Raw genomic sequence first — 20,893 nt, forward strand, 5'->3', positions numbered from 1 at the left:
AGCAGACTTCTACAGGTATGCGATCCCCAGTTCATCATTTTACTTAACATGTATATAAACTCTAGCCTATCATTTTACTCATCATTGTCAATTAATAAACACTCACAATCTGAGACAGAATCATTTATGGACACTGTGGCTTTGCTGGGCTCGCCAAGGGCAGCGTTCATCGGCATACGAAGCACCAGTTCAAATTTCTCAATTCCCTCCAGCACTGGTTGCCCGAGATCGTCCAGGATGGTAACACGAACAGTCTGCATGTTGACTCCAGGTGCAAAATCTAAATTACGGCTGATTCCCACATAGTCGGTTCCAGCTATACGAGTAACAAAAGAATGATTCAGTCAGGGGCTGACTAAATTAAACAAGATTATGAGATGCAAATTATGTAGACCTATTTGTGATTCTTTAAAAAAATATATAGACCGGTATTACATTGCAAAACGTACATTTAACGAAATGCAAAAGATTAGTATCATATAGGTTTTTGAGATAGTAGAACAAAGACCAGGTTCTGAACTTTATTTTCTTTATGTCTAATGAGCTATTTTAGCTTTGGTTACATAATTCTTCTGTTTTTATTTTAGAATTCTCGAATAGAGCTAATAAAATTCAGGTCTGAGTTAATCAGCACATCAATCATATATATGATTATCGTAAAATTACCTATGAAATACATACATTTAAAGTTTGTTAACATCAGTTAAATATCTATATTTATTTTCCAAAGCTACAAGAAAATATCCTACTTAGGTGTGTGTTTGTCTGTTGGTTAAAGCAACATTTCAGATATAAGCTTTTGTCCCTCTCACTCTACCCATACTCGCCACAGGAAAAGAGAGCAGCCAGCTTTTATTCTCAAAGACACATCTGGTCTTTGGCTTGTTATTTTCCAGACCATGGGGTGCAAACCTAGTGTCAACACCTCAATTTATGTCTAAAATAGTTACAAACAGATAGATCATCTAGACACACAGTCAATAAAGAAACAAGGGCCCTGAATGATACATTGGATCAGATGGACTTGACAGATATATTTAGAACTCTGCATCCCAAAGCAACAGAATATACTTTCTTCTCGAGTGCACATGGAACATTCTCCAAGATAGATCATATACTGGGTCACAAAACAGCCCTTCATAAGTTTACAAGAATTGAAATTATACCATGCATACTTTCAGACCACAATGCTATGAAGCTTGAAATCAACCACAGGAAAAAGTCTGGAAAACCTCCAAAAGCATGGAGGTTAAAGAACACCCTACTAACGAATGAGTGGGTCAACCAGGCAATTAGAGAAGAAATTAAAATATACATGGAAACAAACGAAAATGAAAATACAACAATCCAAACGCTTTGGGATGCAGCGAAGGCAGTCCTGAGAGGAAAATACATTGCAATCCAGGCCTATCTCAAGAAACAAGAAAAATCCCAAATACAAAATCTAACAGCACACCTAAAGGAAATCGAAGCAGAACAGCAAAGGCAGCCTAAACCCAGCAGAAGAAGAGAAATAATAAAGATCAGAGCAGAAATAAACAATATAGAATCTAAAAAAACTGTAGAGCAGATCAACGAAACCAAGAGTTGGTTTTTTGAAAAAATAAACAAAATTGACAAACCTCTAGCCAGGCTTCTCAAAAAGAAAAGGGAGATGACCCAAATAGATAAAATCATGAATGAAAATGGAATGATTACAGCCAATCCCTCAGAGATACAAACAATTATCAGGGAATACTATGAAAAATTATATGCCAGCAAATTGGACAACCTGGAAGAAATGGACAAATTTCTAAACACCCACACTCTTCCAAAACTCAATCAGGAGGAAATAGAAAGCTTGAACAGACCCATAACCAGCGAAGAAATTGAATCGGTTATCAAAAATCTCCCAACAAATAAGAGTCCAGGACCAGATGGCTTCCCAGGGGAGTTCTACCAGACATTTAAAGCAGAGATAATACCTATCCTTCTCAAGCTATTCCAAGAAATAGAAAGGGAAGGAAAACTTCCAGACTCATTCTATGAAGCCAGTATTACTTTGATTCCTAAACCAGACAGAGACCCAGTAAAAAAAGAGAACTACAGGCCAATATCCCTGATGAATATGGATGCAAAAATTCTTAATAAGATACTAGCAAATCGAATTCAACAGCATATAAAAAGAATTAGTCACCATGATCAAGTGGGATTCATTCCTGGGATGCAGGGCTGGTTCAACATTCGCAAATCGATCAACGTGATACATCACATTAACAAAAAAAAAGAGAAGAACCATATGATCCTGTCAATCGATGCAGAAAAGGCCTTTGACAAAATCCAGCACCCTTTCTTAATAAAAACCCTTGAGAAAGTCGGGATAGAAGGAACATACTTAAAGATCATAAAGGCCATTTATGAAAAGCCCACAGCTAACATCATCCTCAACGGGGAAAAACTGAGAGCTTTTTCCCTGAGATCAGGAACACAACAGGGATGCCCACTCTCACCACTGTTGTTTAATATAGTGCTGGAAGTTCTAGCATCAGCAATCAGACAACAAAAGGAAATCAAAGGCATCAAAATTGGCAAAGATGAAGTCAAGCTTTCGCTTTTTGCAGATGACATGATATTATACATGGAAAATCCGATAGACTCCACCAAAAGTCTGCTAGAACTGATACATGAATTCAGCAAAGTTGCAGGATACAAAATCAATGTGCAGAAATCAGTTGCATTCTTATACACTAACAATGAAGCAACAGAAAGACAAATGAAGAAACTGATCCCATTCACAATTGCACCAAGAAGCATAAAATACCTAGGAATAAATCTAACCAAAGATGTAAAAGATCTGTATGCTGAAAACTATAGAAAGCTTATGCAGGTAATTGAAGAAGATATAAAGAAATGGAAAGACATTCCCTGCTCATGGATTGGAAGAATAAATATTGTCAAAATGTCAATACTACCCAAAGCTATCTACACATTCAATGCAATCCCAATCAAAATTGCACCAGCATTCTTCTCGAAACTAGAACAAGCAATCCTAAAATTCATATGGAACCACAAAAGGCCCCGAATAGCCAAAGTAATTTTGAAGAAGAAGACCAAAGCAGGAGGCATCACAATCCCAGACTTTAGCCTCTACTACAAAGCTGTCATCATCAAGACAGCATGGTATTGGCATAAAAACAGACACATAGACCAATGGAATAGAATAGAAACCCCAGAACTAGACCCACAAACGTATGGCCAACTCATCTTTGACAAAGCAGGAAAGAACATCCAATGGAAAAAAGACAGTCTCTTTAACAAATGGTGCTGGGAGAACTGGACAGCAACATGCAGAAGGTTGAAACTAGACCACTTTCTCACACCATTCACAAAAATAAACTCAAAATGGATAAAGGACCTGAATGTGAGACAGGAAACCATCAAAACCTCAGAGGAGAAAGCAGGAAAAGACCTCTCTGACCTCAGCCGTAGCAATCTCTTACTCGGCACATCCCCAAAGGCACGGGAATTAAAAGCAAAAGTGAATTACTGGGACCTTATGAAGATAAAAAGCTTCTGCACAGCAAAGGAAACAACCAACAAAACTAAAAGGCAACCAACGGAATGGGAAAAGATATTTGCAAATGACACATCAGACAAAGGGCTAGTATCCAAAATCTATAAAGAGCTCATCAAACTCCACACCCGAAAAACAAATAACCCAGTGAAGAAATGGGCAGAAAACATGAATAGACACTTCTCTAAAGAAGACATCCGGATGGCCAACAGGCACATGAAAAGATGTTCAACGTCGCTCCTTATCAGGGAAATACAAATCAAAACCACACTCAGATACCACCTCACGCCAGTCAGAGTGGCCAAAATGAAGAAATCAGGAGACTATAGATGCTGGAGAGGATGTGGAGAAACAGGAACCCTCTTGCACTGTTGGTGGGAATGCAAATTGGTGCAGCCGCTCTGGAAAGCAGTGTGGAGGTTCCTCAGAAAATTAAAAATAGACCTACCCTATGACCCAGCAATAGCACTGCTAGGAATTTATCCAAGGGATACAGGAGTATTGATGCATAGGGGCACCTGTACCCCAATGTTTATAGCGGCACTCTCAACAATAGCCAAATTATGGAAAGAGCCTAAATGTCCATCAACTGATGAATGGATAAAGAAATTGTGGTTTATATACACAATGGAATACTACGTGGCAATGAGAAAAAATGAAATATGGCCTTTTGTAGCAACATGGATGGAACTGGAGAGTGTGATGCTAAGTGAAATAAGCCATACAGAGAAAGACAGATACCATATGGTTTCACTCTTATGTGGATCCTGAGAAACATAACAGAAACCCATGGGGGAGGGGAAGGAAAAAAAAAAAAAAAAAAGAGGTTAGAGTGGGAGAGAGCCAAAGCATAAGAGACTGTTAAAAACTGAGAACAAACTGAGGGTTGATGGGGGGTGGGAGGGAGGGCAGGGTGGGTGATGGGTATTGAGGAGGGCACCTTTTGGGATGAGCACTGGGTGTTGTATGGAAACCAATTTGACAGTAAATTTCATATATTAAAAAATAAAAAAAAAAATAAAATAGTTACAAACAAAACTGTCTGTCAATCTTTAGGGAATTCATAAAGGCTGAGAGTGGGTGACAAGGTTTCCATATTATTGCTTCTTTGTTTTCATACCTTCTGTTCTCCTAACCCTCATTTTATATTCTCTCTACCTCTGAATATGCAACTGTGAGTGTATATGCCCTTAATTCATTTTTTTGAAATCTCCATCCAAATGTCCTTGTGGTTCTTCCAGGATTTTTCTTTTCCTCTGCTTCATCTTTAATTTTCATCTTTCTCCGATTTGAATTTTTTCTTAAAAAATGATGAATTCAGGGAATCAAATACTTACTGGACACTGACTACATGCAAAGTATTATGCTGTTTCCACTACATTAAAAAGGTTAAAACTTCAGTGTGACTTTTAAAATGATATGGTCCCTGCTTGCTTTGTGTGACGAGTGTGTGATGCGTGCGTGATGTACGTGTGTGTGTGCACACGAGAAAGACAGAGCGTGTATTGTTGGCAACTTAGAAGAAGAAACAAAGGACATTCCTAATCCTATGCTTACCCTAAACTTTATGATCAGCTCTTTGGAGCTGTACATTCCAGAATAAAAGCAAGCATGGACCAGATAGGGTAGCTTATATACTGAAGCATGGAAAAGCCTTTCGGATCTGAAGTATTTATGGGGACATCTGGTTAAAATGAGGAGGGAACCAGGTCGGAGATGCACATCTTCAAGATACTTACCCTTCATTAGATTTCTGTGAGAGTGGCTGGCAAGATCATTCCTGTGCACACTGACGCCATAATATGCAATGATGTTAGATTTGCAAAGTGTAAATCTAATGAATTAGAATCTAATGAATTAGAGAACCAATTCATGCAAAGAAGGCATTAGAATTTAGAGTCTTTGAGTTCTGTGTTTGTAACGAAGCCTCTGATTTGTGGCTTTAAAATATTTTTTTAAATGTTTATTTATTTTTTGAGAGAGAGAGAGAGACAGAGAGAGAGAGACAGAGTGTGAGCAGAGGAGAGGCAGGGAGAGACAGAGACACAGAATCGGAAGCAGGATCCAGGTTCTGAGCCGTCAGCACAGAGCCTGACGCGGGGCTCGAACCCACGAACCGTGAGGTCATGACCTGAGCTGAAGTCGGATGCTTAACGGACTGAGCCACCCAGGCACCCCTGATTTGTGGCTTTTAAATGTATTTTCTCACAGTAATAAAGAGAGCCTAGACTTATCTCCTGTATAATAATAATTTCAGAAAAAGTTCCATTCATCCAGACCGCTTTAGTAGGAATGCAGTATGTTAGCTTTAAAGTCTTTTGCTTCATGGTGAGTTGAATACTGTAGAGCAATCGGAAGAGCTGCCAGAGGAAACTGCTCACCATCAGCAGAGGGGGGATCTGTTTTCCGAGACCTCACGGTGACACTGGAAGGCTTGGACAGGTCTGTGCCCGTCCTCCACACCCGCACTTGCACGTAGCCGGCGCTCTCGTCCACGGAGTACTCGACATCGCCGAAGTAGAAGACGGGTTCTGTGAAGAATGAGGCAGTGCCCTTTGGATTATTTGTATTTTGTCCATATCAATCCTTACCGACAGAATTCCAGAGAAGAGAGAGCTTTATTGAACTGACTCCCTCAGATCAGATTTTCTCCTTTCGGTAAGAGAACATCTCTTTAATCTGTTGATTTAGATCGTTTTCAGGGCGAAAAAGCCTTTGTTGAAAAAGAAAAAAAAAAAATTATGGTTAAGTGCCTAATGGAACGTTCTCATTTTGAGGCTCAAATTACTTTGTCCCCCATATGTGGGATTATAAGTGGCTTCTAAATGTATTTCCTGGAAGGTTAGCTAGTAAAATAACCCCCAAATGAAACAAAACACATGGGCTGAATTGTTGTAAGTTTGGTCAGACGGCTCAGTGTATCATCTTTTCCCAAGCCTTCAGCCCGGAGACTAGTTGCATTATGACATTTTCTGGTCCATTACGTTTGGTCATAATCTGGTGTAACTGGGTCTATCATGACTACTGCAGAGTTAGCACGTACTGGCATAATTGGACTAAATATATATGATTACCCATCCTGAAGACTTTAGGAAGACCACTATAGGTTACCTATAACTCTGTAGGTAGAGTGGGGTGCCTAAGCCAACTGAAGTTCCACTAGAAAAATAATCTCATACCAAGGTATTAGTCTTAAATATGTATGAAAATGATTGACTTAGGTCATTAAGGTAAGACGCATGCTCTGAAGACTCTGTATTTTTCTCTGGTTTTGGTGATGAATTGATCTAATCATCATTCTCTGTGTGATTCTGCTTGTGACCAACAGTTTACCTTGTGAGACAGCTGACGCAAGTCTGAGGGACAGCGAGAGATAGCTGAATAATGAAGAACACTGAGAGATCATTTGTGTTCTGACTTGTAAAAAAACTTACTTTGAAATATTTATAGGTCATAGGAAGGTACAGAAATTATAGGGTATATACTTACTCACTGTGAGCTTATTTTAGAATCAAACTTTGACAAAGATAAATGAATTGAGTGTAGACACAGAATAATAAGATTTGAGACATTTTAGTCATTTGTGTCTGGTTTTATAAGACTCAAAAGGACTGAGTCTAGAAGGTCATAGGGCTCATCAGTGTTCCTTAAAACACAAGACCATTAAAGAGCTGACCGCCATGTTTCTGAGCATCTAACTGAATTACTAAACACCCAATAATCAAGCAAAACCCTACAATCATGGCTTACAGCCAAAGGAAATCCATTTTGTGCCCTGTTTAACTTGAGCATAAATTCTTTATTTCTCTGACCCAAATAAATTTCCTTTGTTAAAACCAGAAAATAATGTTTTTCTTTGTTTCTTCATGTGGGGGGAGGGGCATACTTATCCAAGTTCCCCTGAACTTTTGGATAATACAAAACCAGCCTTGGACATTTTGTTTGCATATTTTGGTTCAGGGGGTGATACATCTGCCCAGGGCATACTTTACCTCCTTCTCATCCTTCCACAACTTGGATGGTGTTAGGACAAGTGAGTGTGTGTGTACATGCAGGTGTTATCTTATTAACCTCAGTCAAGGCAGACCTCAAATACAAGCCAATAAATTCCTTACATTTCTCACACCTAAGTAGGGGCCAAAGGTGAAGACAGTCTGAAAATGCTTATTCTGACCGAATGGCCAAACCAGGCACATCTGTGTTTGTATGTATGTTTTATGGAGGTCTGATCATCCGTATCCAATGTGATCTCTCTGTCTCACATGGCTGGCAAACCATATCATCATACAAACTAGGTTTCTAAGTTAAGGGAGAGAGTTGTGAAATGCAGTGTGGGGGGGGGTGTTCCTATTAAATAACAGCATCTCTCATCTTCCATCCCCCTCTTCCTCATGGATATTGACTAGAAGTGGAACAGATTAAATCATGTGAGGGAGTCTGACTGTTAAACACAAAATGGGCTACATATCAGAGGCAAACTGGTGTTCTGCATGTGTGTGTTCAGACTCATTTCATCTACAATATGTTGTTATGTGACGGTTTAACGCAGAGCTCATATAAGGAAAAACTGAATGAGTCCCATGTAGCACTCTGAAAATTATCCAACTTGTCGATCAGAGTGAAGATTAATGATAACAGTTACCCTATTAGAAAACGAATCACATGTCTGACACATACGTTTTATAGGCATGTGTGTGTGGTGTGTGTGGCAGAGAGGCAGAGAAGAAGAGCGAGGGATGGGAGGTCCTGGTCCATGCAACAAGCAATAAATAATATGATTTATGTGAACGGTACAAACCATATTATCACAATTGCTTATCGTACAGTACGGTGTTCCCTCCAGCAGGAAGAAATTGGGCAAATGGAAAAAGGTTTTAACCTTAAATCTCACAATTTTACTACAGTAGCCAACAGAAGGCATTAGAAAGGTATTTATTTCCTTAAAATTAGTTTTGTGAAAATCAGTAGATTTATTTATGTGATTTCTTTCCCTCTCTGTGCTTCACTGATGATAATTGGAAAACTGATCTAGTAATCAATTGTAATCATTGCAGTTAAAGTATAAAGTGATTAATACAATAAGCTTAAAACACATTCAATAGTTTTTATAAGAAAAAATTCTTGTGAACTGCTTAGTTTCTTAGGATATGAATAAAAATGAGTGGCTAGACATTACTGCCTCTCTATCTTTTCACTGTAGTTGGATGAGAATTGAAAAGAATAATTGTTATTGCTATTTCAAGTTCTCAATACCTTGTAAAAAACTCCTACAATTTAAATATTGTTTATAACTGTTACCATTTGGACCGAATCTCATATACTAATAAAGGAGTTAAAAAATCCTTCAAGCAGTGAGTTGAGTTATAATCACTCAAGATAAATGGCAAGATGTTCCTGGAACATTTTAATGCATAGATAATAAGCAAGAAAAAGGATGCAAAGAATCAACAAATGAAGATTGTCAACAGCTCAAGGATACCTACGCAAAATCCAGAAGAAGTGCTTGTCCTGGAAAATTACTATCATTTATAAGTAAGATTTTAACTCCCCTATCTTTGGCATGTTTTGTTTGCATGTTTTATTTCTAGGAGCTTGGTTTCCCTTAAAAGTTAACTGCAAGGGGGCACCTGGGTGGCTCAGTTGATTAAGCATCCAACTCTTGGTTTCGGCTCAGGTCATGGTCTCATGGTTTCATGAGTTCAAGCCCCACATCGGGCTCAGTGCTGACAGTGCGGAGCCTGCTTGAGATTCTCTCTCTCTCTCTCTCTCTCTCTCTCTGCCCCTCCCCTGTTCACATTGTCTCTGTTTCTCTTAAAAATAAATAAATAAACTTAAAAAAAAAAAAAGGTTAACTGCAGATCTTTGTCTATTAGTTTAGTACAGGCCTACATTATGTCTTCACGTACTGTAGAAAAGCCTATTTATTCTGTAATCAGATCTTAAATAGACACTGTGCTGAGTAAGGTCATAGTCTTAATGGAAAAAACAGTGAGTGGCTGATATTATTACCTGGAATGAAAGAATAATCAAATAAAGCCACATATCCCACAGCCCAGACCCCAAAATATAAAACAATTATTCCCCATCAGTCCAGCACCCACAGGTGACCCTCCAGAATACATATTTATTCCCTCTCCAGTGAAAGGTAAATTATTATCCAAATAGTGTGTGATCAGTGCAAGGGAGGTTTTAAATTGGTCTAGTGAAATAGTGTGAAATTTATAAAGGAAGTGAAACCATTCTCCGTATCCTTTGTGGTGTTACGTTTTTAAGTAAAAGAGAACAGATGAAGGTGTTGAAGATTACAGGAGAGTCTATTTTAGCTCACCAAACAATAACATGCTCGTAAAAAATTTATCTTAAAAAAAATTAACACGCTTTTCAGGGTTGGGGATACTTTTGTCACGAACAGCACAGACAGGATCACGTCTGTTTCTTACAAAAGTAGTTGATGAGGAGGCCTGGCAAGCCAGCCAACAGAGACAAAGGGAAAATAACTCAGGTTCTTCCCCACAGGGAAAAAGTAAACTTTTTTTTTTTTTTTTTTAAGTCTGTGGTATCTAGATTGATGTTTACAATTACATTGTGTCTCACGAGATGAAAGAAATAGGTGCCAGTAGTAATTGCTATCTGGGGCCAAACCTTATTTACTCACGTGTACATGGACCCATGTCAAGTGAGCTTTGTAGTTCTAACCAACATGTTTGCTCAGAACTGAACAAAACAAACGCTCTCATGCTGTCTTTTGGTTGAGTGCTGAAAACCATACAAAGAAACCTCCCCAAATTGTTTCCAACTCGGGCCTCTCTCTTCTGAGTTCTGGACCCTGACAACTGGCTGCCTCAACCTGCACTCAACCCCGTGCACCTCAAGGCAAACTTCTGAACAGTCAGCAGAGTCACCTCCACCGCCTGCTCGTGGTTTCTCTTGGTCTCAGGTGCCACTTCCCCAGATTCCGCCAGCCCAGCTGCCATTTTAATTTCCCCAACAGCCACTTAACCAGGCTCTTAACCAAAAAGGTCATCCCTCAGAGCAGATTTCACCTTGGTAAGCCAGCTACAGAAAATCTGTCACTAGTCACTACTCTTTGCTACACTACCCTCATAGTTTTGCACATTCTTTTCTCCCTCCTCATGGGGATAACCTCTGCTCCTTTCAGGCTTCTGCTTAGAAGTTACTTGTGCTGGGAAGCATCCTGTCTTCGCCATCAAATCCCCCACTCTCTCCACAGTTGACGTCCGTCTCTGAGTTCTCCAAGGGGAAGAATTAAGCCTCCTTTATTCACTGGCATTTCTCCAACACTTAATGTTATCAATGCTTGGCAGTAGGTGCTCAACCAACATTTGTATAGAGTGAATGAACATCAGTAAAATTGGATTATTGGTTTTCAGACCAAATGAATCAATACGTCTTTGTGGTGGGTCAGTGAGAAGACTACATTTCTAGCACCAGGTAAGTGGGAGGTTTAAAAAGCCTCCGAAGAAGGAGCAAGTGGTGGTCTTTGCAGTAAAATGACTTGGTTAGGGCCACCTTTTAGATCTGGAGGAAGTCCAAGGGGAAAGGAAACTGAGTCACAGTGAACACAGAGAAGGTAAAGAGAATTCCCATTCACTCCCTGACTGACCCCTTCCCATACTGCACCAGTGTTTTTAAAAACCTCTACAGTTGCCAGCCATCTGCATCTTGTTTTAGCTCTTTTCAGTGTCTTTAACAAATAACGACTATTTGTTGAATATCACACTAATTGGTTTGAATTCAATATCTTCATCCTCACAATCACCCTATGTGGCATGTGCTGTACTTGTCTTGTTTTCACAGGTAAGGAAACTAAGGATTAAGGAGATTAAGAGACTTGTCCAAAGTCACACAAGAAGGAAATGGTGGATGCCTAGACAAAGCCTAAGCTCTGAACTAACTTAACTAAGGAAGATAGGAGTCATAATACAAAAGGTTTTCAAGCACCGAATGATGTATGGAGGTGTTGGATCACTATATTGTACCCCTGAAACTAATATAATACCCTATATTAAGTATACTGGAATAAAAAAAAGGTTTCCATAAGATTTTGAGGGATAAGATTTTTACCAAGCAATTCAATATATGGAGTTTATCATATAGAAATACTAACGTTAAGTGTGTAGAGAGTCCTATGCAAGAATGTTTATTGTACTCCATTTGTATCAGGGTGCAAGTGGAAACAATTCTCAAATCTATCAGAAGTGGACTGATTAAATAAATTATAGTTCATTTGTAAAATGAAATACCAGGCTACGAAGGTGATTTTATGTTCTTTCTTAAAAATTTTTTTCTTTTAGGTAAAAAAGTTAGTGGAGACATTTACATCTGCTTAAAGGCAGCTTTGTGATTTTATATCTTATATTCTCTAATCTAGCAGTAATGATAGATTAAAAATGAAAGGTAATATGCCATTTCTTTTTGGTAGCTTTGAAGATTTTCCCCTTTATTGTTAGCATACTTGATAAGGAAAAGGAGAGCTGTGCTCAAACAAGATAAACATCTCTGTGAACTAAAAAGGTAACAGAACATCACAGTGGTGAGTGGGGCCAAAGTGAACGGTTCTGCTCGTCTCTGAAGTCTGGAGACAGGCTGTAAATCAACATTTGAGTCATAGAAACCAAGTGAAAACATAATTCAAAAGTGAGGGCAAAATATAGGTATTTCTTAGGCAACCAAGATGAAGAGGTTTTACTCCTTTATAGATGCATGCTGAGACATTGCTAAAAGCACACAAGAAAATAAATAAATTCAAAGGGAAGAAACTTACAAGCAAGAACCAACAAAATATGTCGGTAAATCCTGCTATTAATTACAGGCATGAATAATAATCATACCTTACATTCTTTTATAGCAATATTAACTAAAGTCCAAATATGATTTAAAGCAAAATCATTAATAAAAGAGGAACTCTGTATACGAAAAGACAGTTCACCAAGTTTATATAATAATTTCAAATTTGTATTGAAATACATAAAGCAAAAATTGACAGGATTACAGGACAACATTGACTAATCTACAATTATAGAGGGTTCTTTAATTGCACAACTCAGAAAATGATAGATGAGTCAGAAAAATTTGTAGAAATATCGAAAAAAAAATCACAACGTAATCTTTGCCTAATGTATGTATGTATCCCTGCTCCCCAAAACGAAAGATCGGTATCCAAAATAATTTAAAACTCCCATAAATCTATAACAAAAATTCTAATAGCAAATGGAAATACTGGATTATATATAAACATATATACATATATGTGTGTGTGTATATTAGACTTTTTATATATATACACACACACATATATAATATAAAGTTATATAAACATTTAAGTCTCAGAAGAGGAAACTTCCGTTGTCACAATGCAAGTAACCTTAAAATGGGACATTATTTAATACTCGTAAGGTTAGCAAAAAACCTAAACAGTTCAACAGGATGAGAAAACAGACATTGTCAGATACTGCTGGTGGGAGTACAAATAGATTCAATCACTTCAGAGAGATTTCGCAACACCTCATAAAATGGAAATTGTACATCCAGCATGAGCCATCAATTCTACCGTTTGGTAAATATCCTACAAAAATTCTGCACATGGATACATAGAAACATTTGCAAGTATGTTTAATGCAACATTATTCATACTTAAAAAACAAGGGGAAAACCCAAATGTCCCTGAGTAAAGGAATGGATAATTAAAACTCATGTAAATGGAATGACTAAGTTGTATACCTGAAACTAAGGTAACATTGTATATCAACCCTACTAAAACAAAACAAAACAAAACAAAACAAAACAAAACAAAACAAAAACCAAGAAGCCCAAACCTCATCTAAATGCATCAAAATAGCAGATCTTGAAATGACTGTGCTAATTAAAACAACAACAACAAAAACAACAACAACAAAGTTGTAAGATATGCAAACCCAATCCATGATCGTTGCTGCTTTGGGAGGCAATGGTAGTTGAAGACCAGAGGGGTCTTCCATTTTATGAAAAGTGTGTGATTCCTTTAAAAGATCTGAAGCAACTATGAAAAATGGTAACCATTAGTTTTAGACAGAGTGCATGTTATGCTGTATTATTTTTTACATTTCTGTAATAAAAAGTCTTACATGGTAGATATAGAATGGTACGCGTAACACGATTCATCTTATTAAAATGGATGTGTGTATTGTTGATGCACAGAAAAACAAGAAAGAATATATGTCAAGCTGCTAACTGGTTATTTCCTAAGGATGGGATTATGAGGAAATCTGATGTCCTTTGCTATACATTTCTTTGTTCTTTTTTTTAACGTTTATTTATTTTTGAGAGACAGAGAGAGAGAGAGTGTGAATGGATGAGGAGCAGAGAAAGATGGAGACACAGAATCCGAAGCAGGCTCCAGTGTCTGAGCTGTCAGCACAGAGCCCGACGTGGGGCTCAAATCCACGGACCACGAGATCATGACCTGAGCAGAAGTCAGATGCTTAACGGATTGAGCCACCCAGGCACCCCTGTTATACATTTCTTACATACATTAATTTATAGTACACCTTTTATTTTTTTCAAGTTGCATCTATTATTTTGTAAATAAGAAAAACAAGGAGGAAAAAAAAACCTGATGAACTTTCTCCTATAAATAACATTTTCAAAAAATTAGTTTTAAATAATTTTGACTGGGCCTTTCTGTACTTTTCTTTCAAGAAATACTTTCAATATATAAACATAAATTCTTAAGAATGACCTCATATCTAGTCTTAAAAAAGCATTTTCAAAATTCTTGTTGAAAAATAAAGTTCAAATGTGTATTTAAGGGGAAAGCTTAGGAGTATGTATCAGTTTTAAAGGCATGTTTTGACATTTCTTTTTCTTGCCAACTATAATTTTCTCAGAGAGAATAAAGAAAAGTCAGTACATGTCTAGAATGTTGATAATTTAAGGACTGAATCTTCCCAAGATTTCAGCTGAGAATACATGGTGAGCCTTTTTCTAAAATGATAATGTTATCAGAGATTTTACTGACAATCTAGTTTCACTCCAAAACTCTGATTTTGTCTTTTCCAGGGTCTATGTAAGTTTAAAATAAAATTTAAGTGTTATGGTCATCTGAGTTTTCCACCACCTAGTAGCATTTGAAAAAGTCTTCCTGAATGTCCTTTACTTAACAAATATTGTTGAGCATCCTGCCTTCTAGGAGAGTGGTTTTTTTGGGTAACTTTTTATTTTTGTTTCTATTCTAAATGATATATTGCATAAACAGAAAGGGGAAGGAAAACTGGTCATGACCCACTAATTGATTTCTCAACTCAAAGGGTTGCAATTTACAATGTCCTAAACACTCCTCTTTATGAGTGGCAATGTTTCCTAAAGGTGGTCACAAATCTGTATTGCAAGGCCCTAGGCAGAGGCGGGGGGGGGGGGGGGGGGAGTGCGGTTTAAATGTAAATTCTGGGGGTCTCACCTTAAATTGACAAAATCAAAATCTCAAAAAGTTTAAACTGTCCTAGGTGAACTGCATGCATATTGCAGTCTGAGAAACTCAGTCAGGAGGATGGTGGGTGGCATTGCGGGGGTGGTGAGGGGTGCGGCAACTGTACCAGGAGACAGGAGCTGTGGTTCAGAGGTTCTCGAAGGTGTGTTGGAGGTAGCAGGACAGCACCCCCGAGAAGACAAAGGTGAGCGTGCGGGCTGAGCAGGTGTTGACAGCAGCGAAAAGGAAGGACGTCTCAGAAGGAGGAGGAGGAGGAAAGACCTGAGCATGCGTGGTGGGTTAAACAGAGGTGTGGCTCAAGTATATGGAGTTCCCGAGAGGGCAAATGATGAGGGCCAAGGCTGAGGTCAGAGCCGGTGGTGGCTGTGCCGCATTCTTGCATAACAGGCCAAGAACTATGGAAAACGGGCAGCCCCTGATCATTTGCAAGCGGAAGCAACACAGTCAGAACATGATTTGCAAAAGGGACCCCAGTGGATTGAGGGCAGCAGGGAGATGGTAGAGGCTGGAGAACAGTTAGGAAGCTACAATGGAGGGAAGAGTTAGTGAGGTCTGAAAGTGGGGAAATGGAGAATTCAGATTCAAGAAGGGCTTCAAAAACAGAGTGGCCATGCTCTGTGATCAGTCAAACGTGGCAGGCAGTAGGAAGTGGATGAGTAGGGCTATCTGGCTTGGTCAACAGGCCAGCTTTTAATTGTGAAGGGTATTCACGTCATTCACAATGCCTTTGCCAACCGATTGTTCTGTTATTCTCCCTACTTTCATTCGCTATCCTTCTCGACACTCTTGGATGCTACATTTCTTCAAAAACTATATATCAGCGTGCTCCTATTCACGTCTGATCCTTCCTTTAGGGCAGATGAAAATTCCCGGTTATTTGTGGTGAAGAAGCCAGATGAGAGCATCCTCTAGATTTTCACAGAGATAATATATTTAATTAAACCTAAAGTTATGAGTGCTAGGTTTGTCAGAGGCTCTCGACAAACACTAATCATTATTTCCATTACATAATACAGATACTTTCTAATCATATGTATATTGTGACATCTAAAACCGATGTAATCGTAAATACTAGGCAATGAAATGATAGATTACGTATGTGAAAAAGGATATTTAATTACAGCATATGTGTGATAGAAAAAGATCTGCCAACGACCTCAATGTTCATCAATCAGGGGTTGTTAAGTATGTTACAGCCACACTGTGGAATCCTACGTAGCCACTAAAAAGAATGAGCAGGTGTATATGGGCTGGCAGAAAAAGGTTTTTGTGATATATTGCTAGGTAAAATAAGTATATCATGAGATAATATGTATAATATGATCATGTAGTATTAACAGATATATATTATTTTCAATGTGTCTGAACTATTCTAAGTGCATATATATATATATATATATATATATATGCATATATATATTTCACTTAATCCTCTTAACTACCCCTCTGAGGTAAGTACTATTATCATTTCCACTGAGGAAGCTGAAGTCCAGACTTTTAAGATCAGCAGTCAATAAGTGGAAAGGAAATCACACCATCTGCCTCTAGAATCTGTGCTACCTGCCACTCGGTATAGCAATAATTACTTCTAATCAAAGTGAAGACAAAACGCGTGCATGTAAGTGTGCATCTAAAAAATCCACACATCACACTTAAGTGACCTCAAGAAAGAGGTGTGGGTTTGGTGAGGGAGATGACCAGACTCTCACCATTTAGTTGATGTCCTTCTTTTTAGTACTCATGTAATAATTTTCTAATAAAAATACGAATACTGAACAAGGATTCATCTGCATAATGTACCTCCTTTAAACACAACCGCACAATATTATTAAAGAAAAAATATTGATCGGAGAACAAGTCTGTCCTCTCCTTGTTAAAATCCTTAAAACGTTTCTTACTCTTCAGAGGTTCTGGCCTCTTCACCAACTTGCTGTGGTATTTCAGTGTTGTGGATGAGTACACTCTCTAGGGAACTGGTCAGTTATTTCACCTTCAAAGAAACCATTATCTAGGAGTCCCAAGGCCCTGCAAAGTTATCTTTCCTTTCTTCTGTGTAACCTACGTCCGGTTGACAGCTGTCAAGCTGCCTCTGACTTTTCTCATACTGCACATTTCATGTTGTGTTCAAATGACTCATCCAGTCAATCCATCTCCCCCACTGGATCTTTCCAAAGGCAGAAATCATGTATTGTTCATCTGTAAACTCCAACAAGAAGCATGGAGCCTGGCATATGAGGGGTCATCGAAAAACGTGTGGAGACCTAAGCTAAGACTGATCACTGCTTCTAGGGTTCCTAATCAAAAGCAATCATTTTGGCTCCAAAGCTCATCTTGTAAGTGAGGATACACCAATTAATATTATAGTTAATGTCACAGTAATATTATAATCGCCATATTTATTGAGTGTCTGCCCCTGCAAGTCACATTAGAATGTCTGGAATCATTTTTCTTCTTTCTCTGAAAATAGTTAAGAAAGGTGAACATTGTTAGAATCTTTTCTTTAAAGACGTGTAATGAGAATCTTCTTGAGTGACAAGAAAGGAACACAATATTCCATGTAAGAGAAAGCTAGGCTATTATAGATCAGTATTCCTTAGTTGTAAAGATAACTTTCTTCATAAAAAAATCATCATAGGAAGAGGGAAACAAAATGAAATATCATTTCATGCTTAAACTGTCCACAACTTAAAAACTGTTACTGCTCCAAAAACCACCGATAGGCACCCATGTACATTTTCGTTCCTCCTGACTGACGTGAACTTTATAAGTGAGATTTCAGAATCGGTGGAGACTCTGACATGCAGGGTGATTTACGTGGGAATCCCAACAGCTGAAGGAAGAAAGATTATGACCAACAGAGTGTCGAACACAGTCTGTGTGAGGTCTCAGGAATAAAAGCATGTGGCTGACACTTGAGAAATAAATAATCTTGACCACAGACAGGCTCCACAATGGACACTTGGAACGTGCCTGCAGGCAGCAAAGGAAGGGCCTCCAGAATAAATAGCTGCAACTACTCCATTTGAAGCCGAGGGGAATGTGCTCCTTTATTCTAAGAAGCCTTCTTCCTTGTCTCCCCTCGTGAGTGTGACCCAGAAGCAACTCCGCCTTTGCCCCATTGCTCCTAGTGTGCGTAGTGTAGGAAAAGACGTCCTAAGAGTTTTCCATCCCTCTGTATCTTGGTGAGGAAGACACACACCGACCCCTTCCACAAGCCATGGTGCTGGTCTCCTTTTAGGCACTTCCGAAGGCCGGACACCGGGGAAGTCAGCCTCGCTGGTGCCTGGATTTCTGGTCTGCAGCCCAATTGGGCCTGTGAGCAGTCACATCACTGAGCTCGCGGGCCCATGCACATTCTCTTGGTCCCTCTTGGGGACTGCTGTGTTTCTTGTCATTATGACGCTAGCTGGTGGCTATTCTTCTCATTTAGCGTTCACACAACCTGTTCAGGCTTACTTCCCGAATTCTCTTTTGGGAAGAAAATAGTTGCTCCCTCTCAGGGAAAAATAGTTAGATCATTTTTGCCTTGCAAATCGTCTGCAAGCTAAGGACAAACCATAAACCAAGATGATAAAAATGTAGACATGATGATTTTTCATGTGACTTCTTATATTCAGATAAAACGTCTTCGGTAACATACATGACTCCTAAGGTAGCACCGTGTTTAAACCTTCAAACTTGTTTTGTTTTAATTGTAGAGAAGGAAGAACTATACTTCTTTTTTTTTTTTTAAAGTATCGTTAAAAAATAAAGCCACCTCACATCCTAGGCTGTCTGTCCATATATCCTGAGTTAGGACTGAGGAACAGTCATGGCTGAAAGGTGTGATTTACGTGCTTAAAGGGTTGCTGAGGGAAGGGGTCGGTAATGGAACTGCGCAGCTAAGTAAATGGCTTATCTGGGGAAACTTAAAAGCCAATTCAAGGCTATTAGTGTTCAGATAAATACAGCATCACTAAGAAGCTGTCGAACGTCTATACTCTAACAGCTGACTAAACTGGAGCACACGGTTGTCCAGAGCAACGGCTATGCCTCCTTGTGACCTTTAGGTGGGAGACTAACTTTGGTTATCAGAGAAGGACCTCAGAAAATTCAAGTGAACTACAAGGTTCATATTTTGTCCTTAAAGTGTACAGATTTTGTTCTTGCTGTAGCATTTTATAAACACATGAAATGTATTTTTTTAAATAAACAGAGCTCTATTCTTTTTTTGTCTTTTTTCCACCTTATAAAAAATAGTAAGTGATGGTAAGACTATTAAGAAAGGTAGCCCTGGTCAGCCTGCTGTCTCTAGGCATTTATCCATTCATTTATTACATATTTATTGAACACCTCTTATGGCCAAGCACTGTGCTCCATGCTGGACATACTGATGGAGACACAGCCCTTGTCTTCAAGCAGTTTCTGGTCCAGTAGTTGAAACAGACGGTAAAAGCCGTCATGACAGTAACAATAATGGCAGCTGAACACACTGGTGTTCTAAGTACTTTACACATACTAACTTATTTATTCTTCATAACAGGCCTAGAAAATGGGTGTTAATGCGAAGAAATTGGGTACTGAAAGGTGATCTATCTTATAAGATATAAGAGCCAGGATTAGACACCAGGCAGTATGGCTTCCCAAGCATATCCTGCCTCCATGAATAAACCAGTTCTAATTGCTTGAACTGTGCTACCAGATTTTGCTAATGATTTATGGTACAGATGATATCTGTCTCCTCGCTCTTTCTTCCCAACTTAAATGATCATAAATAATCTTTCCCTCAATACTATCACACCTTAGTTCACAGCCACAAGCACCACTATTTGACCTGCAAGTTTTTCCTTTCTTCCCCTTCCCTTGAATAGTAACTTGAGAGATTATCCGTTATCTTTAACTTTTTCAGCTCCCATTCACATTGAAACTTATTGGTGCATGGTTTAATCCTCCAAAGCATCCGGAAATCCTCTCTCCAAGTTGACTGGTGCCCTTCTCTTTGCTAAATTCAACTGCATATGGCCAATCTGTGTTCCCTTTTTTTTTTTTTTTTTTTTTATCTCTGCAAACTTTAATGCTGGGGGATCATACTTGTCTTCCTGAATCTCTTTATCCTTTTTCTTCTGTAATACCATTCTCCTCTGGCTATTCTCCCATCTTTCCCCTGGTCCTTAATTGTGGGTGTTTCCTTTTAAAGGACAAAAATAAGAAAACGGCCATTAAGCGCTCAGCAAATTACCCTCACACAGTTAAGTGCCAGCCGTGCTACTAAGTCATTATTCTTATTAGCAGTTGGATTTTGAGGCATCGTTGTGAGTTAGCCAGGTAATGTGTGAGCAGGTAGAGTGGGAGAGCATTCCGAGCGGAGGAAGCAGCACAGAGCTTCACACATTTAGGGACTGCAGACAAGTGGGCACGTAAGGTACATCGCGCAGGGCGAGGCGGCGGGGGAAGGAGAAAAACAGAAAGCGACGGCCAGGCCACACAGGACCTTGCGTGCCAAGCTGAGGGGTTGGAACCTTATCCCAGAAGCTGTCACTTGACAGGCGCTCAGTTTCAAGAAGGGGAGGGCAGCGATAAAATGCACGGTCAGGGGGTCTGGAGGATGGATAGGTTGGGGGTGAGCAAACCGGAAGCAGAGAGACTGGTTGACAGCCACTGCAGGAATCTGGGCAAAGTACGAAGCTGGCTGCACAGCTGGTGGCGGTTCTCATGGAAAAGAGAGTAAAGGTACAGTATTCAAGGATATAAAGGAGGCAGATCAGGAACGTGGGGTGGGGAGTGAGAGAAAGGAGTCTAGCGCTGATCCAATTGCTTACCATGATTAGAAATACAGGAGAAAAGCCAGGTTAGACCGGCCCTGCTCTATTTCATTT

General features: G+C 39.1%; 1 protein-coding gene across 2 annotated transcripts in view; it reads right to left on the bottom strand.

Annotated features, from left to right (window-relative positions):
* FREM2 (FRAS1 related extracellular matrix 2) overlaps positions 1 to 20,893 on the bottom strand; it is a 168,481-nt gene that overhangs the window by 36,434 nt on the left and 111,154 nt on the right. For both annotated transcript variants that reach the window (XM_078434122.2, XM_078434125.2), the window contains exons 7-8: positions 5,935 to 6,084; positions 107 to 316 (exon numbers count right to left, since the gene is read on the bottom strand). In XM_078434122.2, the coding sequence (XP_078290248.2) occupies positions 107 to 316; positions 5,935 to 6,084 (360 nt within the window). The remainder of the gene's footprint in view (positions 1 to 106; positions 317 to 5,934; positions 6,085 to 20,893) is intronic.

Source organism: Panthera onca, chromosome A1 (assembly GCF_046562875.1).
Source record: "Panthera onca isolate mPanOnc1 chromosome A1, mPanOnc1 haplotype 2, whole genome shotgun sequence".
NCBI lineage: Eukaryota > Metazoa > Chordata > Mammalia > Carnivora > Felidae > Panthera > Panthera onca.